Source organism: Lemur catta, chromosome 24 (genome assembly GCF_020740605.2).
Source record: "Lemur catta isolate mLemCat1 chromosome 24, mLemCat1.pri, whole genome shotgun sequence".
In the NCBI taxonomy this organism is placed as follows: Eukaryota; Metazoa; Chordata; class Mammalia; order Primates; family Lemuridae; genus Lemur; species Lemur catta.
Genome location: NC_059151.1, coordinates 3248021 through 3273310, shown reverse-complemented (window position 1 = coordinate 3273310; position 25290 = coordinate 3248021). Strand labels below are relative to the sequence as shown.

The 25290-nt window shown below is 36.7% G+C and overlaps 1 protein-coding gene across 1 annotated transcript in view; it reads left to right on the top strand.

The window, feature by feature from the left end:
* Nucleotides 1-25290, top strand: part of WDFY3 (WD repeat and FYVE domain containing 3) — a 219804-nt gene that overhangs the window by 112129 nt on the left and 82385 nt on the right. The window contains exons 11-23 of the mRNA XM_045536707.1: nt 531-632; nt 3067-3260; nt 4166-4623; nt 6095-6178; nt 11049-11226; nt 12026-12240; nt 14354-14466; nt 16709-16940; nt 18129-18229; nt 18383-18601; nt 20129-20310; nt 22781-23012; nt 24353-24513. Of these exons, the coding sequence (XP_045392663.1) occupies nt 531-632; nt 3067-3260; nt 4166-4623; nt 6095-6178; nt 11049-11226; nt 12026-12240; nt 14354-14466; nt 16709-16940; nt 18129-18229; nt 18383-18601; nt 20129-20310; nt 22781-23012; nt 24353-24513 (2471 nt within the window). The remainder of the gene's footprint in view (nt 1-530; nt 633-3066; nt 3261-4165; nt 4624-6094; nt 6179-11048; nt 11227-12025; nt 12241-14353; nt 14467-16708; nt 16941-18128; nt 18230-18382; nt 18602-20128; nt 20311-22780; nt 23013-24352; nt 24514-25290) is intronic.

The window sequence follows — 25290 nt, the reverse complement described above, 5'->3', positions numbered from 1 at the left end:
TCTGGACATAATTGGATTATTATTGATCAGATTAATTATTAGAAGTAAATGTGATTAAATGTGTAGTTACCTCTAAGTATTTTTATTAATTATAGAGAGCAAAAATATATATTTAATGATGTTATATACATACAGGTATTATCATTATATACCTTTCTGAAAAATCTGATAAAAGTACTGTATTATCTGGCAGTTAGTAAAATGTGAATTAATATAAGTTGAATAGGTAGCATTTTTCATAAACTTTTTTTTCTTTATGGTGCTTCAAAACGTAGCATTTTCCTATTGACCTCCTGGATTAGGAAAATCTCTATGAGAAGGATATATTTAACTTTTGCATTTTTGTTTTTAATACTTGTTGGATAACTGTTTCCAGCCATACCAAAATAAAATCTGTTAACATTGATTTTGAGCCTACTTTTGCCAAATGTTGGACGCATGTATTATCTTGAAAGAAATTATTAAAATTGAATCAAGAAAAAATAAGCTTTATCATTTTTGTGATTTGGATCTTTGAACCTTTTTCCTAGGGGACTCAAGAAATAATAGTTCAATTGAAGACCAAAAACATTTGGCTTTGTTGGTTATGGAGACCTTGACAGTCCTTCTTCAAGGATCGAACACAAATGCAGGTAATTAGAAAAGCCACGGGCAACTACTTTGGGAGGAGATTACTTCAGGTTGTATCTTCTCTAGAGATTCTTGCTTCAGAAATCCTCCTATAAAAAATATTTATGATGGTACGTTCATATCCCTAAAAATGCACTACTTTTGACCATTAGAAGTATCTTAATGACCAAATATATAACATTTTTACTATTTCAGAATGTTTTTTAAATTGCTTCTTATGGTATTTCTTACGTTTAAAGTATTCTTTTTCTAATCTTTGACTTACATATTAATAAATGCACTGTTACTCAATTTGCTTATTTAAATTTTTTCCAAAATATTTTCTTTGTATGATGATTTTAAAACAATTTTTAGTACTACCTTAGAGTATTACAATGCTACAACCTTTAGGAATTATTGAAAAATGATTTTCTAATAAAACTTAACCTATCCTAGGTAAATGAGGTTTATTAAATGTTTTATCTTTAGTCTCAATTTCTTTTACTTCCTTTTCTTTCTGTCATTAACAGACAGTCCAACTATGTTTATAAAACATCACTCTTACTTTAAAAGAAAGATTACTTGAAATTTTAGTCCACATCAGAAAACTCTCGGGCAACAGGGTCAGTACAGCTTGAGGGAATAAGTGAAGGGAAGGTGAGTTCAGACTGGCAGGCTGGGCCCAGAGGTTGTTAGGACGTGGTGAAGAGCTTGGATTTTAAGTGTTACGGGAAGCCGTGGATGCATAAATGAATGAACGAATGAACCCCATGCACAAATGCATGACTGTTTGCCTGAGTGCAAAGTCAGCATTCAGCATATTTAAAATACATCATTTGTTCTAGGTGTTAGGGATGCAAAGGAAAGACAGTTTATGCTCCAGAGCAATTACAGTCTAATGGAGGAAGATGTTAATACATAATTATATAAGTAATTATTTAAATATAATTTTGTCAAATGCCAAGATGGAGTTGAATGAATTTAGTATGTAATTGAAACAATGAGTATGATGAAGTTTAATGGGTCCTATAATAACATTTTTGTCTATGGCATAATGCATCATTTTCTTATTTCCAGTTGCCTGAGGTACTCAGAAACATAATAAAGATATACCAACAAGAATTTATTTGGCAAATTAGCTTTTGATGACATGACCTAGAGGTTGCACAGGGAGGGATGGGACAGTTCGGGTTAATACATCTCCCACGGTGCGGAATGTTTCCACACAGTTCTTACCGTCTTTCTTTTCCTTGTTAAGAAAGATGTTACTAGCTGTGTGCTCTCAGGCACTTAAAGAAATGCTTTGCTCATAGTAAGTGTTTAAAACAGGATTAGCCATTACCATTACCTGTTTGTCCCTCACTGGCAACCAGGACACGAGTAAACAAGGTCTTCGTGTGATCAGAGGATCTCACAGATTCCATGTGCTGAATCTCAAGCACGTAACTTAGACTCACTACTAGGTTATATAATTCTTAAAAAGTTAGCAAATAGAAAGCCATTAAATAGAGAGGACAGTGGTTGCTACAGCAAAATACACCGTCAGTTACTCAGTCAACAAACGTTTATTGAAATACAAATCAGGAGAAATCCAAGAGTTATGGAGGACCAAACATGTAAACAATAATAGTAAGACTGTCGGCTATAAACTGTTATAAAGGTGTTCTAAAAGCATAAAGAGTAGAAAAATTACTTAGCGGAAATACTAATTAGTGGTTTTTAAGTCACTTCATCCTTTTTTTTTTTTATAGTTGAGGGTGCTATTTGATGTGAGAACAGTATCCCTTGTAAGCAGGAGCCCAGGCTGCAGAGCTGGGCTGTGTAGACAGACATGTCCTGCCCTGTTGCCTACTAGCTGTGTGGCTTGGGCCGCGTTACTCAACTCCTGTATGGGAGGGGATGAGTATTAAATCAGTCTATGTAAAGGCTTTGGAGCAGAGCTATGACTGATGCTTTCTATTCCAGAATTTGTCTTCTTTTGTTCCTGTGCTCTACCTATGTAACAAAAAATTTTGGTTCCTTGTGCTTTTTCCTATGGTAAAATAATTTAGTCCATTCTTTTCTTGTCACTATTTTGAAAGCCTTGTTCAGTTTGAATATCATTTATTTGGGGTATTGTTTATCTGAAAGCCTTTTAATGTAAGTTTATTTCATTATCAGGAATCCTGGTGTCTACCTATGAAATTTCTGAAAGTTCTAGATTTGGAGAATTTGGACATGGTGAACATATCAGGGCATTAATCTTGCATTAAGGAAACCTAGGGAAAATGTGCATGACTTTTCTGACATCCACAGTGCAATTTTATATTTTAATTCAAATGGTGAAATCGCTGGGTAGGTTTTATGTACATTCCTTTGAGTTACTGTACCTACAAAGAGAACTGAATTTCGATTCATCTGACTTGTCTCAGAACATTTTAAGTTAGCCCACGTGGTACTTTTTCTCCCTCCTTCAAGGAATTTTTCGAGAATTTGGAGGTGCAAGATGTGCACATAATATAGTAAAGTACCCTCAATGCCGGCAGCATGCCCTGATGACCATCCAGCAGTTGGTGCTGTCCCCAAATGGGGACGATGACATGGGCACTCTCCTGGGGTTAATGCATTCGGCTCCACCAACAGAACTGCAGTTGAAGACTGACATTTTACGGGTAAGTTTGATAAGTATGTTTCTACTCTTTTATTACAAAAGCCTTAGGTTATTTTTAAATGATTTATATTTAAGTTAGAGACAAATGTCAGAAATCCTAATTATTAAAAAAAAAACCCTACAACTCTGTAGACAGTATTTAAAAACAATATATTTTAAAATGTTCTGTTAATATTGTATGTATAAATGCATTTTATTAAATTTAACAAGATATGGAGAGTGTATTGTTACCAAATAATATGGAAACTTATTGGTTGCAGAATAATGAAAGAACTACACTGTTTTTACATTTATGTATTTACTGTAGTTTTAATTTCTGAGAACATACAGCTGTTCTGGGAAAGGGCATACTTTCAGCCCTCAGGCTCCAGTTCACTTTGCAAGAGAGAACGTAGTGATTCCTCTAATGTTGAGAATATGGTCACTTTATATGAATCCAAAGACCTCAGACTGTGGCTGCCCTGAGCCTCTCTCTGATCCCTCCTTGAATAAATCAGTTTGTACACACACAGTCAAAACTTATCGTGAATGTATATTAATCAAATTAGACTATGAATTAGAATATGTATTTTACTTATTTGATAACTGAATCCATTGATGTCGTCATTAATTAAAGACATTGGAAAAGCTTTTCAGCCAAGACTTGGATATAGCCCTACCCTATCAAAAGAAATGTGTGATGGTGTTGCCTAAAATTATTTTCTGTCTTTAATATGGCATTTTTAATTAGCAAAATATTTGATATGCTTCCTGTTATAGAACTGCTTATTTGGGTAAATAACAAAAATATTCATGTCAGATGGTCACAGAATACAGACTCTTGGATATATGTACATGATGGTTTTTTTTTTTTTTAAATTTGAATTATGTTTGTTTTTAGTTGTTTTGTCTTTTTTCTCCCTGTAGGCCCTCCTGTCAGTCCTTCGAGAAAGCCATCGTTCAAGGACAGTTTTTAGGAAAGTTGGAGGATTTGTGTACATTACATCCTTGCTCGTTGCCATGGAGAGATCTCTGAGCTTTCCACCCAAGAATGGCTGGGAGAAAGTGAACCAGAATCAAGTGTTTGAGCTTCTCCACACCGTGTTCTGCACACTGACTGCCGCAATGCGCTACGAGCCAGCCAACTCTCACTTCTTCAAAACAGAGATCCAGTATGAGAAGTTGGCAGATGCTGTTCGATTTCTTGGCTGCTTCTCAGACCTAAGAAAAATAAGCGCCATGAATGTCTTCCCCTCAAACACACAGCCATTTCAGAGACTGCTAGAGGAGGACGTGATCTCACTGGACGTGGTGTCCCCCACCTTACGGCACTGCAGCAAACTCTTCATCTATCTTTACAAAGTAGCCACCGATTCCTTTGACAGGTACGGGTCTGTTCTGTCCCCCGATTACAGGGCGTACTAGGCAGGACTTCAGCATTAAGACTTGAATTACAAGTTAACCCAATAGAAAATGAAAACAAAGGAATCTTCTCTCCTATTTGCTTGGAGGTGTATCACTTTATTTTTTGATATTACTGTCGCGCTGGTGTTAAGATTTTTAACATGGAAGCCTGCATAGTATTTGTAAATTCAGGTTCAGTTAGCTCTCATTGCAGTTATTGGAATAGTTTGTATGAAGTTTCCTTTAATGGTGGTGTTTGCTATTGTTCTCTTTTTCCTTTGTAGCCTCAAAAGCCTTAGGTGCATCCGGACTAATTGATATTTGTTATCAAGAGAACATGGCTATGATTATTCATGTTTCCAGACAGATGCTCTGTCATTCTCAGCATCTCATAATCCTCAAAAAATGATAAAGTTTCTTAAGAGACATATCAGTGTCTTGACCCATCAAACCCAGGAGTCAGTCAGGCTCATTGACTTATTCCTTCGTTACACAAGGACTTAACAAAATCCCTTTGTGCCAACTCACTGTGCTAGGCATTGGGGATTCTGCTCTGTACAGGACTGTCTTGGTCCTTGCTTTCTTTTAGTTGAAATATAGACACATAGGTAATCAATTACATATATTGTGACAAATTCTATAATGGGAAAAATACAGAGTTCTAGGAGAGCGACTTTACCCGAATCACTTATTATTTTGAATGCTTCAACTGTGTTTTTAATTAAGTTGTCACTGTGAAAATAATGTAAGAGTTATGCTGCTAATTTATGTCCATGTATTATTGCTTTTAACAATTACCATAGTTTTATAAAATAAATGAGTTATTTTTAAATTGCCCCATAAACAGCTAAAATAACTCTATTGGATAGAGCTTCTAATAAGTTTTGTATCCTTTACTGTGGAATATCTACTTTGAAATATCTACTAAGATATTTCTTGCTTCTTTACAAGATTTCTGAGTCCTTAATATTTAGATTTGAAAGTAAAAAAAAAATTATAAGAAATTATTAAAAAAAAAACTTCCGTTTTTCCCTATCTGAAATAAAGATGCATATATACTGTTAACTTATCGGAAACATGAGATAGTGTAGTGTCCTAGGAAGAAGCTATGTAAATTTGTGTATTCAAATTTAACCTCTTTTCCCTTGATTTCTACTTACCGTAGCGAGTATACCTCATTTTTTGGTCACTTTGTCAAAAATAGGGCTTACGGAAACTCTGTTTAACAACCGTGTTAGATGTTAACATTAGTGGAGTAAGCTTCCGCCTTAAGCATGCTTTCCTGTTTCATTCAGTGCATGTGTCGCAGTCTTGTTCCTTGTTCCCACTGAATACGGAGGATGTTCCTTAGTAAACTTTTACTGGCATTTCTTGTGAAACTAACCGATGGCCAACCTGGTGTTCTCTTCTGCTAACCTCTCTAAACCGCCCTGTCTGTTTTGTCGTCTGTAGTCGTGCAGAGCACATCCCTCCCTGCCTGACAAGTGAGTCTTCTCTCCCCTCTCCTTGGGGGACACCAGCTTTGTCCAGGAAAAGGTACTGATCTTCTAAGAGAAGTCAATCTATTTGTGTGGGGTTTTTTTTTTTTTTTCTGTGCTTACTTATATGTTAATGTGGTCACTGTATTTTGTAACTTCAATTTTTTTTTTTTTTTTTGGCTTTCTATTTGACTTTTTTCTTTTTAGGTTTTAAAATGATCAATTGCTCTTGAATATATTTATGAAAGTAAAATGTGTTGATGCTATAGAGCTATGAAGGACGTGAAGAATTTTGTCCTCCAGCTCCATTCCTTAGACGAAAGTACACATTTTGGTTATAGAGAAGGCATGTCTTTTATTAAAAAATAACTTAAGAATCTGAGAACTTAATGTCTCTTTAAGTAGAGTACTTTTCTGCTTTTTTTTTTTTGACTTTGTCAGGATCATTCTTTGGTTTTTACTTTTACTCCGAAATGAACGTCGTAGCACTGGAAGGAAATGTGTATTTTCTCAAGCAGGTTCGACCAGTTGCAATATGCCATTGTGAAGACTTGTCAAAGCTAAACTTTGAAAAAGTGAATAATAAATCTACTTCAGTTCATGGTTTCATTGGTTCTGTGTAAATCTCTGGTCTAGTTGATCTCGTATATTAAACTTATGAATTTTTAAAAATTGCAGTAGATTGACAAAAAATACAATTAAGATCCATTTAAGATTCCATTTGCAACCTGCAGATAAAATGATCATAGTCTACAGTTGGCACCAAATACTTTTCGTTCCTTCTCCTGTTTTCCTCATGACCAAGAATAAGTCTTTAACTTATATATAAATATTCTTCCATTGTGGATTTTTAAAAATGAATCCTGAGATTCTGCTTTATTATCGTTTTAATTTTATTACTATTATTCAGATTTTGAAACTTGAATACAGTTGGAGTTCGTGCATGAAAAGTATTTGTTACAGGTTCTGCATTTTAGCATATTATAGTAGTAACATTTATTAGGGCCAGACCAGGTGCCTCACATCTGTAATCCCAGCACTTTGGGAGGATCACTTGAGGCCAAGAGTTGGAGACCAGTCTGGGCAACATAATGAGACCCCCGTCTCTATGAAAAGAAAAGCCAGGCGTGGTGGCACATGCCTGTAGTTCCAGCTACTTGGGAGGCTGAGGTGGGAGAATCACTTGAGCCAAGGGGTTTGAGGTTGCTGTGAACTGTGATTGCACCACTGCACTTCAGCCTGGGTGACAGAGTGAGATCCTGCTTCTTAAATAAACATATATGTATCGTATATATATGTTCATTAGGTATATAGAAAGACATATTTTCCTTTTTCTCTTAAGTTTACACAGGGGCTTAACAGCTTATTTCTTACAGTAAACCATGGCATAATTCAAACTGGTCTTAAATAAATTTAGGGTTGTTCAATATATTTGTGCTTAAAAACTACTCTTTTTTCTTTTTAAAGAGGTGTCTTAATTCATGAAACCATAAACTAGATAAATTTGATTTGATATAGTATATTTTTCTTCTGCTAAAATGAATGAGGTAAAGTATTTGTGTTGGAAGATTTGTGTATGTGATCCCAAAGAACTACTGAATGTTAGAGAAATAATTTAAATTACTAGTTTCAAATTACTTAATATCACATTTTTAAAATATAATGATTATGTCATAAATGGTAAAGTCCTAAAAATTACTGTTTAAAAACATTTAGTACTTTTTAAGTATTAGCCAAAAACTACAAAATAGAAATGAACAGATTAAAAGGGATACATTTAAAAAAAATTCCGTCAGAATTTACTGTTTATTTAAATGGTAATTTGACAAAGGGAAAACAACATTTTCTTTCTTTTCTTAAAGAGTTACTTATGGCTTTAAATTAAAAAAAAAAATTTGTCATCATGTTTTGTAAATCTGCATGTAGAGATACCAGGTCTTTGACTTAAGGCAAAACCGTGGCTGAATAAACAAACCTAGTTGAGAGAATCCTAATCCGTTTGAGTTCTTCATCAGTCTTCCAAATTGATGTAACCCCAAGGACAGAAAACCCTTGATAGTGTTCATGCTAATGCTAAAATCAGTGTTGACATTTTCAGGTTGCCTTCTTTTTGGGTCGCACACATTTTGCTGAGTATGAGAAGCATAAGCTAGTAAAGAATATAATGTTTTTATTTCACAAATCCAATTCCAGTAACTTTTGAAATTAGAATTGAATTCACACTAATTCTAGAACCTCTCAACAAATTACATCAGCTCATAGGCATCTTTTTCTTGTGGCAAAACATGTTGGTTTTGTTGGCAAAGGGAGAAACCAACACTGCAGTGTTTTTATGGCTTGTGGAGCATTCTGATGCTAAGAAAATTTTGAGCTTGTGATACTTGCCTGAAATGTAAAATCCTGGAGGTTCTTCTCTAATTATTTTAAGAATTGGGGGAAGAGAGCTAGTTAACCTCATGTTTAGAAAACTAAAACTTACAATCTTTTTCATTATTTGTTATTCAGGGGAATAATAGAACAGAATTATAGCTGAGCAGTGTTCAATCAGAGTTGGAGGAAGTGAATGCAAAATAGTAATCAAAACTCAACAGAATATAACTGCAGCGGAACAAGAGGTGGAGAGTTCTGGTTGTCATTCAAACGTGATATCTGTTACTCAGTGCCCCTGCACACTTGATGATAATTACAGCAAAGCATTTTCAGAATTTAAATATTCAACTATATATTGCTAAAAGAGGTAGATCAGTCTTATATATATATATATGAGAATTTAGGATGAAATATGTAAAATAACAATTTCTGTAATTTTTGAAAGGGACTGCAACATAAAAATTAAATTTTGAAATGTCGTCTTATCCTGTCTTTACAAATGGTTAGGTCTTGCTTGGGAATTAACCATTAGCTTACCATAATCCCTAAATTTAAAAAGTGGTAATACTTGTGGTGATACCACAGCTAATTTTAGTTAATAAATATCATGTTTTAGATTTCAGCAATCTTCTGTTTTGGAAATGGTGAATGTAATTTATCAGAATATTGTTTTCTTATAAGGTTAAAAAAACATTTGCTACTATAGTAGTTATATACAGGTTGAGTATCCCTTATCTGAAATGTTTGGTACCAGAAGTATTTTGGATTTTGGATGTTTTCAGATTTTGCAGTATTTATATATATATAAAATGAAACATTAAAATATCTTGGGAATGGGACCCAAGTCCAAACATAGAATTTGTTTATGTTTCATATATACCTTATACACATAGCCTGAAGATAGTTTTATACAATATTTTTAATATTAATAATTTAGTGTATGAAACACAGTTTTGACTGTATTTTGAATGCAACCCGTCACATGAGGGGTAGAATTTTCCGCTTGTGATGTCATGTCAGTGCTCAAAAAGGCTTAAGTTTTGGAGGGTTTGGGATATTTGGGTTAGGGATGCTCAGCCTGTATTAGTAAAGAGTTCACTGTCCAAAGACGTAAAGATTTCTTTCAGGGTCTGTCCATAATTTAAATCCAAATCTAGATTAAATCTGTCAATTTAGAAATAATTTTGGAAGGCCTGTCACTAAAATATACAATGAGAATGTGTGTGTGTTTAATGAAAACATTTTTTTATGAAATTTTTGAATTCAATGGTGAGAATTCCTGTTATACTATAGAGGAATTAGGAATCTTTTTTCCTAGACATGTCAAAATATTTTAAAGAATAAAGTGAACAACGTAGGAAGAGGATACCTGTTGGTAATAAGCATTTAGAAATCTTTCTCTAGTAAGTTTAGAAATTAAATCCTTCTGAACGAAAAACAGCAAATACAGGGAGTGAAAACATGAATGGGTGGAGAACTTGCTGACTTAAATAAACTAGGAGAGCCCGTGTGGTTTTTTTGTAAGTAAAGCTGAATACTTTCCTAGAATCTCTGTTAAAAAGAGAATGTTACTTTTTTAAAAAAAACATGGCAGTGCCAATTCTCTGCTACTAAATCCCTGACACGAAGCATCTGTTTCCCAAGCTGCTCTCGTACCAGAGAGCTGAAACTGCACTGCTCTTGGTGACAGAGCTCAGCATTAGGCAAATTATGCTGAGACCAACTCGTTGGAACAAAGAGCTCCTATAGGCTGAAACCACAAGCATCTGTTTCTTGGTGCCAAGATGCAAATTGTGCAAGATTCATGAATTGTAGATGAGTAGTATGAAAGAGAAAGTGGAGATCATTGATGAGAAGAAATGTTTACATTCAGGACATGGCTGGGCTTTCTAACTCACAGAAACTTATATAAAATATGTCTTCTAAGTTTTTAAAAGTTGTGATGAATATTTACAGTGGTTGCGGGAACAGATGCAAACAGTGAATGTCGTTCCACATAAACTAAAGGAAAACTTCCATGATGCTTAATGTATTTATTCTTGGGTAGCCAAGGCTCTGAGCCAACCCTGACTCGGTTGGCCCAATTATAGAGGAGGCCACTTTGATCTTGTTAGTTCTTGTTAGGCTACTTTGATCACAGGCTAAGGAAAGATTAAAAACACATAATTTCAGAAGAAAACAGTCTCATTGAGGGACTTAATGTAACTCGATCTTTCATCACGTATTATTTCATCTTCCTGGAACTTTGAATCACTATGATTTTTACCTGTTCTTCTCATCTTCTGGTACAAGTGTCATTTTTTAATGAAAGAATCCAAATAGTAAATGGTAAAGACATACAAAGGCCAAGAATAATTGATAAATTGTCTATATATGACTCAAGAGTTGATAATATGTTGCTTTTTTATATCCCAACCTTAAAATATTTTGTAACCTATCCCCGAATTACAAGGCTTTTTGCTTATCAGTGGCTATAAAAGTAACAGACGATGAAGAAAATGAACAGAGAATCTGATTGGAATCAAATACCAAATTTACCCTTCTTTCTTTTCATCTAGGCATGCATATCATTCTGTTTCAACTCCCCCCGTTTACCCTCCTAAAAATGTCGCTGACCCGAAACTCCATGTGACAACTTCATCTCTCCCGAGTTCCGATGCAGTCATCATCCATCCTGGAGCCATGCTTGCCATGCTGGACCTCCTGGCCTCTGTGGGGTCCGTGACACAGCCAGAAGTAAGCCGGGTTATGTTAGTTCTTCCCCCTGTTTCATGAGTGAGAGGATGTGAACGTGATTACATGAGCCAGGGGCTCTGGGGAAGAAAGAAGGTAACGTGGAACTGTTACCTATCACGTGCTAAAGTAGGTAAAGGAAAAAACTAGGATTTTTCTATTTGAGTCTTACCTTTCACGATGCATGGTACATATGTATGTTTTAGAACACGGTTCATTTGTTACAAATGCAACCGAGGTGGTTACCTCTGGTACTAGAATAATTCTGTTTGTCCTTGTAAATCCTTCTCAGCAGTGGACGTTGTTAATGAATAATACAGAAAGAAAAATGACGGAAGATGCTATGTTGAGGCTGTTTGTTTTGACTCGTAGCACTCAAGAGTTTGGGTAAATTGGGGTTTGGGTGACTATTTTGTGAAAATGTTGTGTGGACTTTAAGGCCTAAAGTATCACAAAGACATACAGTAGGCCTTCCTTACACTAGTTATCCCCCTACCACATAATGAGTTTATACTCACTATTTTTGTAAACGTTAGAACTACTTCTAGTTATACAGTCGTGTAATACAAAAGACTTGGAGAAAATGGAGTCCAGCTGGGTATGCTTCTAACAAAATTAAAATGGGAAGTTTTCACCTAGCCTGTTCTATAATTGCTCTATCACTCTAAGCCAGTTACTTAATTTACCTGAATGTGTTTTGAGGCATGTAGAGACCTCATATTAAAATGTGTGCTTCGTGTGGAAAGAAATGTCACCTATCTCTCTAACAATGCCCTGGTTTCCTGGATTTCTTTACCTTTAGCATGCTTTGGACCTTCAACTTGCCGTGGCAAACATTTTGCAATCCCTGGTGCACACAGAGAGAAACCAGCAAGTCATGTGTGAAGCTGGTCTTCATGCACGACTGCTGCAGAGGTGCAGCGCCGCGCTGGCTGATGAGGACCACTCACTGCACCCGCCGCTGCAGCGCATGTTCGAGCGATTAGCCTCCCAGGCCCTGGAGCCCATGGTGCTGAGGTCAGTGAGTTCTCTCTTCCGTACTCAACAGGCTACAGTTATTAATAGCAATGTCAATTTCTAGAGTCTTTTATGATTCCAGAGTTCTTGCTTTAATGGGCATATATTCAGTTATCTGTGGGCAAAACATAACAAAAATGCATAAAATACTCAAAAGATAGCATTTAGAAATAAATCTAGTTATGAGCAGTCATTTAGTGTTTTCTGCCCATTAGTTATTTCTTCCACTTGAATTCAGCAAACTCTCACTTTCCTTTAAAAATAGGCCAGGCGCAATGGCTCTTGCCCGTAATTGCAGCACTTTGGGGAGGCTGAGGCGGGAAGATCACTTGAGCCAGTAGTTCAACACCAGCCTGGGCAACATAGCAAGACCATGTCCCTACCAAAAAAAAAAAAAAAAATTAGCTGGGCGTGGTGGTGTGCACCTATAGTCCCAGCTGCTAGGGAGGTTGAGGCAGGAGGATCTCCTAAGCTTAGTAGTTTGAGGCTGCAGTGAGCTGTGATCATGCCACTGCAGTCCAGCCTGGGTGACAGAGCGAGACTCTGTCTTGAAAAATAAATAAATAAAGTCATGTTTAATATGTAAATGGCTTATATCTACTTTATATTCATATTTAAGAACTTTTCCTACATAAGAAATTTTTTAGAAATACTTTTAACTTTTTTGCTTTGAAATAATTATAGATTCACAATAAGTTGTAAAGATAGTCCTAAAGCTTTGAAAATAGCACTGTGATTTTCCCCTGGTCCTTTTTGATAATCTGTTTTAATAGCAGAGAGATAGAAAGAGAGACTGTCTCATACCTAATACTAACCATAACCAGAACCATTTGGTTATGCTCCGTTTTTACACTGAATTCACAGAAAAAAAAATCAAGTGACAGATGGTACCAGTACCTGGCTCCTTACAAGCCTTAGGTTATAAGCTAATTGTATGTAACATTCTACATGAAAAACTGGCAAAGGGTACTTCTTTACTTTTAAACCTCATTTTTTTTCTGCCAGAGGGAATTGAAAATTCAGAGCAATTTTTTTTTTTTTTTACATGATGTCATAAATGACAGGGTGTGGAAGATTCGTGTTCTCAGAAAATGTATAGTAAGGAATAATCAGATAAGCAGAAAATTAAAATATTGCTTAAGTTCTGTAATAGCCGTGTCATGGAGTTCAGATAGGGGCAGCTTACCCCTTTTTGGGGAAGGTGGCTCATAGCAGGCTTTGTGGAAGAAATGACAATTAAGAGATAAAGTTGGAAGAGGGTTAATTGGATTAAAAAGTGGGGGAAAGAATATTCTCAGCAACAAGAAAGACGAATATGATGGTCCAGAGTAGGGAAGGAGTACGGTATTCTTAGGGAGTCAGAAATTAAGTACACTTTGAATTTATGGTTGGGGGGGGAAATGGGAGCATTGAAGCTGGAGAGTGAAGTGAGAATCCTGTCGTGTGTGATACTGTATACCAGTCATTTGGGGGAGTTTGGGTTTCCATCTACTCACCTACGAGAAATGGAAAGCCACTGCAGAGTCTTAAGCAATAGAGTGACATTGAGTAGATTTTCATCTTGGCAGATACTGACTATAGTGGAGAATGGATTGAGTTGGGGCAAGATTGGAGTCACAGGAGGTAGTTAAGACTCTGTTTTAGGAATAGAAATAGCGTGGTCTGGGTGGCAGCAGCAAGAATGGAGAGAAGATGCAACATGCAATATGATTAGGGAGTAGAATCAGCAGGATTTTCTGATTTTTCTGAATGTGGAAAGTCAGAGGAGAGGAATCAAAGCACATTTCAGTGAGATGCAAATGGTAAGGAAAGCCCCAGGTTTGGGTATAAAGTGATGAATTTGGTTTCGATATATTTGAGTGGGAATACTTCTTATTAATTTCTGAAAAAATAAATATTGAAATAATAATATATATAATAAATATTAAAAATATGTAGTAGATATATAGCTTTATGGAAATTAAATATAAAATTAACATTGTATATTTTATAACTACATTTCTTTTGTATTTTAACTATTTTGTTATAATTCATTAACTCTCTTTTTTCAGTGTTCAGTTTATGAATTTTATAATGTTCATTGAAGAATAATTTTGTTTTGTGTCTTCATCAGGGAGTTTTTGCGTTTGGCAAGTCCTTTAAATTGTGGTGCCTGGGACAAAAAACTGCTAAAACAATATCGGGTCCACAAACCGAGTTCACTGAGTTACGAACCAGAGATGAGAAGTAAGTTGACTTTTGAGGTACCCTTTTTTAGTGTGTTTTATAAATGAAAATCATGTGCAGGATGAATATTATTTCAAGAAGTTTGTGAAGAAAAAGAAAGTGAAGGGTTTGTTGTTATTGAAATGGAGAAACACACGATGGGGTTGGCTAACTAAGGAAGGGGCGGTTGGGTGGAAAGGGAGTCGTTGGTGATGGTAGGACGCAGAGGACATGAGGATTACGGGCAGAATAACCTTGGCGTGGAACAGGGATACGTCTTTCTCAGCAGATTCATACTCCCCTTGCTGCCTGGACTAAAGAGTGATTGATTCGATTATTATTAACAGGCTGTGGATTTGCAAGACAGCTGCTGCAGGAGAACATGGAGGATAGGAAATTAAAAATACTGTTAAAGGTAGTTGAAGTTACACCCAAGGAGAGTGCGGGCCAGATAGGGAATGAAGTGAGGCCAGGCGGCTGGTGATAGGCTGAGAGGAAAGGGGTAGATCGGTGGACTGGAGGGGAACAGCCAGGCCGAAGTGCAGATGCAATGGGAGGAAAGGAATGAGGAACCGGAGGAAAGAGGATGGGATGATGCAATCAAAACTGAAGGAGTGGAACACGCAGAGAAGATGACCGTGTCCAGATTGTGGCTCTGGAGTGAAGTAGAGGTGAAACTGGAAGGAGAGGTGATCTTAGAACTGGAAGGGAGGCGTCAGGTGGGTTGTTCGCGTGGATGTTGACATCCCCCAGTACGATGGCAAGCGTGCGTATCGAGGAGACTGAGAATAAAATGCCAGTGTTCTTGAAATCAGCGAGGTCCTACTGGGAGAGCAGCAGATGGCAGCTTCCTGGAGAGACGAGGTAGTATTGCTGATGAGGAGCCTCCAGGGGGAAGTGTTCGCGTGAGGCTGATAGGAGGAGGATTGGGGAGTTGGCAGGATGCAGGCACTGCCGACCGTCTATCATGGACACGCGAGAAGCAGCAGACTCCGTCCACTCAAGAGCTGTGGGCAAAAAGTGTTCTCGGTGGAGAGCTCAGGTGCTCTGGTTTCCTCCCAGTGTTAATTCTGTGCTTTTGCTGGATTTTTACTTTGTTACTCATTTTGTGTCATTGTTGGCAAAGTGATAAGGTATTTGTTCTGATGGATTACGATGACCATTACTAGTGAAACAGGCAAGAATACAGTAGGATGGCCACTCTGGAAGGAGGGAGTGATCGTGTAGATCATCCCGTTCACTTTTCAGGTGAGAATGCTGAGAGTCAGATTAAACAGCCATCAACCGTTATTTCCATCTTAATTTTTCCTCATACAAATTATTATCAGTGATTAATCAATACTGTGTTATGGAAACTTCAAGATCTTTTGAGTTCCAACACAGTTTCATTGGAAAACAGCAAGTATTGGACCTTTTCATATCAATATACATCTCCTGGGTGTATTATTTTTGCTGTTATTTTTGTACTTGACACAGTTACTTAGAATTGAGTTGGGATTTCCCATGCTAAGAGTAGAAACAAAGATAGCTGCTTTCCCTAAGAGCATATTGAGATATTTTTTATGGTTCCCTGAATGTCCAGCACATTTGAGTGGAAAATAATTACATGCACACAGGTAATTTATCTTGAGAGGAAGTATTTTCTCTATTATATTTGCAATATATTCATGGGAAGGTAGGATAATTTGTTCAGAATTTGTCTTTTTATTCTTGAAATTGTTGTTATTTGTATTCATATAGGAATCTTTAAATTCGAGTACATTTGTAATCACATACTCTAATAGTTATAAGGAAAGAATTAAAAATGGGGAAAAAAAATGAGGGAAGCAAAGATGACCTGTTGCCTTTCGTTTTAATGCTTCTAGAATATTTTGTTTTCCTCTCAGAAATAACACAAGATAGCTTTGTGAAATAAAAGTATAACCTGGTTTTTAAACCATTAATTGAGATTCATAATTAAATTACATTGTAACAGTGGCTTGGATCGTGATTATTGGTGAGTTTTATTCTTGTTTGTATTCTGTAGTTTCCAACATTTCTGCAATGTGCATATTATGTTATTATGAAGTAAAAAAGAAAGCATGCTATTTAAGTTTTAAAATAAACATAAAGTACATTAAAACTATATAGTGATCTTGATAGTTAAACAGAAAACTACTGTATATTGAAAGTGACGAGTGGTGTGTCAAAATAAATCAGCCTTGTACAGTTACTTTTAAATTCTACATGATATTTTTCACCAGAGATTTTCTTTGACTTACAGGTAGTATGATCACGTCTCTTGAAGGTCTGGGTAGTGATAATGTTTTTAGCTTACATGAAGATAATCATTACCGGATAAGCAAGAGCCTGGTAAAATCCGCAGAAGGAAGTACTGTACCTCTGACCAGGGTGAAGTGTCTGGTCTCCATGACAACCCCACATGACATCAGACTTCATGGGTCATCAGTTACTCCGGCTTTTGTTGAATTTGACACGTCCCTAGAAGGGTTTGGGTAAGAATTTGCAAGGTAGCCAAGCCTTTATTGTATTGTTTTATGCCTCATACTTGCCTTTCCAAATAGATCTTTCGTTTTTAAATCTACTTGATTAAAACATGTCATACCATACTATATATTTTTTAATGAGATATTTGAGCATGTTAAGATTTCTACATTTAATTATTCTAAATTATTTATTATACTAAATAATTTGATATGATAGAGGACTTTTCAGTCTAAGGCCCATGGCCTTTTGTTAGCAAAGTTTTTGTAAATGTTGTTTTTTTTTTTTTTAAAGAAAGTTTTATTAGAACACAGCCACACTCATTTATATATGTATTTTCTACGCCTGCTTTTGTGCTGCAGTGACGTAGTTGAGTAGTTACGATAGAGACTTCCACTTCGCAAAGCTTAAAATATCTATGATTTGGCCTTTACCAGAAAAAGTTTGTCAACCCCTCATATGATAAATATAAGTATGTAGATAATATATAAATTAAAATTAGATTAAAAGCTTTTTGACTGGGTGTCATCATCTATTTCTCAAATTATCTGGCAAAGTATCTTATATAAGTATTCAGTGACTGTCACTTTAAATTCTTTCAAGGGACAGAAAAGACTATAGTAGCAGAAGCAACAATAAAGAATCTGGAAGTGTTTATTACGAAGTCCAGCAGCCTTGAAATTGACACAGTTAGAGTGCTCATAGATGATGTTTGTCTATACTAGTTGTTTATGGGGTTCTTATATGTTGATCTAAATCTGTGAATTGTATTTTAAGAATATTGTGGCGAGTCATTAAGAACAATAGGTGAAGACATGTTTGAGAATAGTCAGAACTAACGAGAGCCGCGGCCACGGGAGAGGGTGACTATAAGGGGCGCGGGAGAATTTCCCTGCAGTGATGAAATCATTCCAATGCCTCGATTGGGGTTATACGTTAGTGTGATTTACCATATGCAAGTTATACCTTGATTTTTAAAAAATTGAAATTAAAATGATATTATTGGCGATTTTTAAAGTGTATCTTCCAGTGCTTTTACATAGTTAAGAGAAGAGCTTTGCTAGGCATCCAGATTAATTCCATGGTCTTTTTATTCTAGTTACCATTAAATTCTGGCAGTTTATTTCACTGTGGTAAGTGCATGGTGGTAAGAGGTGAAATATTTGCTCTCTGATACATGTGTTGTCTTTTCTTAACAGCTGCCTGTTTCTGCCCAGCTTGGCCCCTCATAATGCCCCCACGAATAATGCCGTCACGACTGGTCTTACGGATGGGGCTGTGGTCAGTGGCATTGGTTCCGGTAAATACTACTTTCCTTTTGCTTAGGAGATTTCTTTGTCCCAGTAGATTATGTTTTATTTAGAGTTTACATGCTTTTATTGGCCTCTTTTTTTTAAAATGTAAGTATGTCAGCACAAACTCTTTCACTGTTATTTTTCTATTTTTATTCTAGGTGAAAGATTCTTCCCTCCTCCATCTGGCTTAAGCTACTCTAGCTGGTTTTGTATCGAACACTTCAGTTCTCCTCCAAACAACCACCCCGTGAGGCTCCTCACGGTCGTGCGCCGAGCCAACTCTTCTGAGCAGCATTACGTGTGCCTGGCTGTGGTTCTGTCCGCAAAGGACCGGTCTCTGATTATTTCCACTAAAGAGGAACTACTCCAAAATTATGGTCAGTATTTGCTTTTTCTGCTTTTATTTCTTGATTCCAGAAGTATTAAAACTTTAACATTGATTTTTAAAGTCCATCTGATAGTTCATTTTCAACTTAAATTACTATAGCATAGAACAGGTTATAGGAAATCTAGAATATTGTTTACCAGGGAATTTTAAGGCACTTCCAAAGAGACTTAAAAAACAGTGAAGGGAGTGCCAAATCAGGACTCATCTCTACTTGCCAAGAAATCACAGCTTTTGCTAGGAAAGCAGGTTGCTTGTTTGATATATTTTGGTAAGGATTATCATTGGCTGTGAATTCTGCTTAACTAATTAATATTCATCGAGCACCTGCCTACCATATGTGCCACACTGTGCTAGACACAATAACATTTCAGTTACTTTATCCGTCACTTAACCTTCAAGACTTAAAAATACCATTTCATAATCCTCATTCCCTCATTCCCTCATTCCCTCCAACATGCCATAACCTACCTCCCTATAATATATCTTCAAACTGAATACATTCACGAAGATCCTTCTAAATGATGTAAATAACATAAAGTATAAATCTCAATTTACTTAATTTTCTTTGCTTTGAATGGAAGCATTTGCATATAAATGTACTCTTTTTGAGTCGTCTAATTTTCTTTGAAGTAAATAAGGTAATATCACACTGATTGACATGTGGTTGGTACTCAGTAAAAACTGAACATGAATTTTAGCTTTTCAGTTAGATTGTGAGGTTTCGTCTTAGTATTCTTCCGGGTGCCCAGCGCTGAGCTGGACGTTAACATAGTTAATACATTAGAATTCTTATTATGACACTGTATTTGCCCCTTGCTGGCATTTGGTCCTGTTGACTTCTTCCTCCTCATTAAAACTTCAGAATGATGGTATTTCATTGTGGTTTGGGTTTGCCTTTCCCTGATGATGAGGGGTATTGAGCATCTTTTCATATACTTGTCCACCATTTGTGTGCCTTCTTTGGAGAAATGTCTATTCAAGTCTTTAGCCCATTTTTTAATTGGGATATTAGTTTCTTTCCTGCTGAATTGTAGTAGTTCCTTATGTATTTTTGAAATTAACCACTTATCAGACATGGAGTTTGCAGATATTTTCTGCCACTCCGTAGGTTGCCTCTTCACTCTGTTGCTTGTTTCCTCTGCTGTGCAAAAGCTTTTCAGTGTGATATAGTCCCACTCGTTTATTTTTGGTTTTGGTGTCAACTAGTCTCTATTGTTTATCATAACGTTATTTTATGGTCTATTTTATTTTATCTTTTACTCCATCAGCTGTTGTAACTTTGATTATAACTATATATGTCTCTTGAGCAGAAGAAAGTAAAAATATCTCCTGGGTTTTACTTCTTAATACAGATAAGTGTATTGAATGAATAGTGTATCTTCATTTGCATCATCATTTTATTTGTTTTAACATAAAGTCAAAATATGCTGCTCGAGATAGGAATAATTGTTAGAATATGAATGATGTTGGAGAAGATTTTTTTTACATCTTCTTCCTCCCCGCTGCTTTATTTTAGTTGACGATTTTAGCGAAGAATCCTCGTTTTATGAGATTCTCCCCTGCTGTGCTCGCTTTCGATGTGGAGAGCTTATCGTTGAGGGACAGTGGCATCATCTGGTTCTGGTGATGAGCAAAGGCATGTTGAAAAACAGCACCGCAGCCCTCTACATTGACGGACAGCTGGTTAACACTGTGAAGGTAAGCGTGCGCGCACTTGTGAATCTATCCACTTTACCAGATAGTTTGGGGTGGTGGTGTGTATTTCGTAGGGTTATTTTTAAGGTTATTCTCTTAGTTTTAAGTTGACCTTCAGTACCCATTGGAATAATATGTTAGAATCACGCGGCTGTTTCTTACCACTTTATTAGGGAAGAAAACAACTGAGGGGTTATAGGTACTAAAGAAGTTACTGAGTATGTCAGAGCTTAACCAGATTGCTAAGTGCTTTCTCATGATAGAGAAACCAGCTGAGGCCGGGCCTAGTGACTCAGCTGTAATCCCAGTGCTTTGCAAGGCCAAGGTGGAGGATCACTTGAGGCCAGGAGTTTGCAGCGAGGCTGGGCAACATAGCAAAACCTTGTCTCTACAAAAAACTTTTTTTAAAAAATTAGCTGAGTGCCTGTAATCCAAGCTGCTCAGGAAGCTGAGGCTGGAAGATCCTTTAGCCCAGGACTTCAAGGTCATAGTGAGCTGTGGTCACACCCCTGCACTCTAACCTGGGTGTCAGAGAAAGACCCTGTCTCTTAAAAAAAAATTTTAAAGAGTAAAAACCAGTCGAAGAATTCCTAGTAACAGTGAGCACACTATTTTACCACTTCATTCTTATTATTGTAATTTAGCCCAGAAGACTATTTCTTTAGAGCCAGAATTATTTTTTTCCCTTTGTTTTCAGATCACCCAGCTTATTCCCTTATAATGATAAGTATTCAGGTTACTGTTTGTTGAATGAGTGAGCCCATAAACATTACTCTAGATAGCTCTACTATGGTATTCAGATGAGAGAGAAGAGAGTTGAAGTAACCAGTAAAGAAACAGATGAAGTTACATTTTCCAAATCAGGATGAATGCTGCTAGTTATTTTCTACAGACCTCAGCAAGCAAGCTCTTAGAATTGTTTCCATTCTACAAGATAGTATCCATTTTAGAAAGATACCACTTAAAAGAAGTAAGAGAGGCAAAGTTTGTCATTTTGTCTGAATTAAGGTTTAAAGTCACTGAAACCAGCAGCTTCTTTTAATACATTACCTTCTTTAATGATAATGATATATTTTTTGTGGCATTGTGTTTCAATATGATAAACCCTACAATGCACCTCATGAGAATAGTCATTAACTTTTTGTATACCTGATTGCATTTGTAGATTTTGTAGCAGGTTGCTCCTTTTTTTTTTTTTTTTAGTGTCATTGAAAATAATATTCTCAGGTTCTAGAATTTAGGGATAGGATATTTATTATTAATATATTTGCATCACTGTCCCTGTGAGTAGTCACAGTACTATGAAATCAACTTTAGTTCACATGTTGGTTTTCACATTCGTACTATTAACATCACCAAGAGTTGTTCTTTAATATATAGAATAATAGATGAGATCTGAAGCTGAGACAATGTTACAACAAAATAATCACGGAAATGCCCTTCATCCCATTAAGTCAGCAGTCCCTAACCTTTTTGGCATCAGAGACCAGTTTCATGGAAGACAATTTTTCCTTGGAGTGGGGGTTGGGGGTTGGGGGGAGGAACAGGGGGTGGTGTTGGGATGATTCAAGCGTGTTACATTTATTGTGCAGTCAAACCTCTCTGCTAATGATAATTGGTATTTTCAGCCACTGCCTGAGCTCTGCCTCACACCATCAAGAGTTAAATTCTCATAAGGAACATGCAGCCTCCTCCCGCTGTGTGGCCTAGTTCCTAACAGGCCACAAACCAGTACCGGTCTGTGGCCCAGGGGTTGGGGACCATGGCCTTAAGTGACAAAAGCTGCCTAAGTCATGAAAGCTGCTTCTGCTAGAAAAAGCAACTTAATTTCTTTATCTCTTATATTCTACCTAATTATACATTTATATAAATGAATGGAATGATAATTTAGGCACCTCATTAAACAGTAGTATAATTTCAAATCTGGGAATGTCAATCAATGGTGGTTAGTACTTTACACTGAGATTAATATGTAAGAGTATAAATTGCAGTGTGTATATAGACTGTTCATTTTTCTTAATATTTTTCTTGTACTTTACTCCCACAAAACACTTTCATCAATAATTTTAGTTAATAGACTCACATTGAAGGTAACAGCTACTTTTAAGACTACTTGAATTCCATAGTGGAAATCTCCCTTTTTTATATCAACACTAAAATGTCAGAGAAGCATCATGAATTTGATATGCAAGCCAGCCAGTGACAGTATCCCGATATTTGTTGCCATTTCAGGCATTACAGAGTCTATCTGTGTTAGAGAGCTGGATAACAAATTTCCAGCTACCATATTTGGTGCATAGTGACAGACCCCTGAATCTTGCCCTACCCTCATGTTCCTTAACCCCAGATGTTTTTGTGCATTTGTGAAGTTGTGTAACTTTGGGGTAATGAAAATATACACAGCTGAAGTAGTTATTTTTTTGGCGAAAGTGATTTTTCACATCGCACACATTTGCTTTTGTGTTTCTTACAGCTTCATTATGTTCACAGTACTTCTGGGGGTTCAAGTTCTGCAAACCCGCCCGTGGTGAGCACGGTCTATGCCTACATTGGCACTCCACCCGCCCAGCGCCAAATTGCTTCCTTAGTTTGGCGCCTGGGACCCACTCATTTTCTAGAAGAAGTTTTACCTCCTTCAAATGTTACTACCATTTATGAACTCGGACCAAACTATGTTGGAAGTTTTCAGGCTGTCTGTATGCCATGTGAGTAACTAACTTATTCCTAGTTCTTGAAGTTATATGCAACTTAATTCCTGCAGTATTGTAGATGCATGTGTGTGTAAGGTTGTATGTCCGTTTATCTAGGAAAAGAGCCTTCTCCGGTTTTCTTCAGCATGATACTATTGACCACTTACTCCTACGTAAAACACTCTCCTCCACTGATCACACTGTACTTTCCTGATTCTTTTGTCTTTATGCCTGATCACTAATTATCCTGTTTCTCTTACTGGCTCCAAGATGTAAGCGTACACTCTCTCTGAGAGTCTAATCTAAACCCTGTTCTTTCTATAGTTTGTCCTATTACATGAAGCAAGTTAAAGCGTAGCTAGTCTTAATAACGGAAGAATGGATTGGTTCAGTAAACACACATGTATTCTCTAGCTTAGACCAGTTAACATTTCTCCTCATGTCTTTATTCCTAAAGTCCAGTTTTTGTTATCCTTTCTGTTCCAAAAAATTTAGAATCAAAGGTACTAAGGTTAAGCTGGCAGTTCCTTCACAGTACCCCTTCTAAATGGTATCTTTTATTCCCTTGTTCTGAGTCTGCCAAGGGTCTCAGACGGGTTAGGAGAGGTATATTGTAAATGGTAATAATCCTGTGACTTAGTAGTTTGTCTGTTTGCCCATGTCCTTGATTAAATCAAGGTAGTATCTAATAAAAAGCTAATACTTATCGAGCACTTACTATGTGCTAAGTTAACATGTAAGAAAGACATAGTTGTTCTGAGCCCTTCACGTGTATTTATTCCTCTCAAAACACTATGAATTAGGTACTGTCATTATCATCCCCATATCACAGATGAGGAAACTGAGGCACAGAGGTGTATAAGTCACACAGCTTTTAAGTGATAAAGGAATATTCAAACTCAGGTCATTTAGCTTCAAAACACATGCTCTTGACTACTGTGTTGTGTCGTCTAGAATAATACAGAGGGGCTCTTCTTGGGGAGGGGACAAGGTGCTGCCAGGCTCAGGGCATTCAGTTCATTGTCATTCCCCTTTTCCTTTGAATCTGGGAGTTTGTCAGATAACAACAGTTAAAACACTTTCTCTTCCTTTACATTGTGCCATTTGTTAAGCATGTTTTAAGAGTAAAACTTGGAGTTAAAGCTCTATGACTAGATTTTTTCTCCATTTTCTAATTAAACAAATGAATAGCCAAAAATTATGTAAAATAGTTTTTCAATTTAGTTCCCTTAGTCCACTTTAAAAGATTTTTCAAGTCCACCCGTTGAAAAATGATAGTAAGAATAAAAAAACCACTTGCGTTAGTATAAGGAGAATTCATAGTGATTTTACAAAGAATTATTCTTGTTTTGAAGGTAAAGATGCAAAATCTGAAGGGGTCATCCCATCCCCTGTGTCATTAGTACCAGAGGAAAAGGTGTCATTTGGCCTCTATGCCCTGTCCGTGTCTTCCCTAACAGTGGCGAGAATCCGGAAGGTGTATAATAAGTTGGACAGCAAAGCCATTGCTAAGCAGGTAAGCAGAATGATTTCCCAGTGAACTCTGACTGATTCTTACTGCGAATGTATTTCAGAACCTCCTGTGAATACCATGCAGTTTCGAGTAGTTGCTGAAAACAGTGCCTTTCTTGAATTGTTTATGTATGGTTTATTTGACTTCTCATGTAAGCCAAAACACATTTAGATATTCAGCTTAATTTGGAAAAGTGACAATTTCTTTCTTTTAATGAGAGGATGATTTATATTAATTCTTGTATACTGGCCATTACATTAAACTTTAGAAAACTAAAGAAAAAAATTCCTCTTTTTAAGGCTGTAACTCAACAGCTCTTGGGTCAGGCACCAACTGGGTCAAGGCAGAAGTGTGGGTAAGAAGGAAACGCCTGCCTATGTTTCTTACATTCTAGTGGGAGAGACAGATGATGCTAACTAAGCAAATAACCTAATCGTAAAGTATGTTACAAGGGGATGAGTGCTATGCGGTGGGATGAAGCAAGGAAGAGGGAGAAGAGAGAAGCTTCCAGTTTTAAATATGATGCTCAAAGGAGGCCTCACTGAGAGGTTGGATTTCGAGCAAGGACTGGACAGAGAGGAGGCATCAAGCCACAGGACTATGAAGAGGGGTGTGTACAGTGGGCTTGAGGGTATTTTGTATTCCAGGAATACAGATGCAAACCCCTGAGGAAAGCACTGTACATGCCTACTGCAGAGGCAGGTGTGGGTAGAGTGAAAGGAGAGAGAGCCTGGGTAGCAGGAGAGGAGCCCAGGGAGGTGATAGTGCCAGATTGTTTAG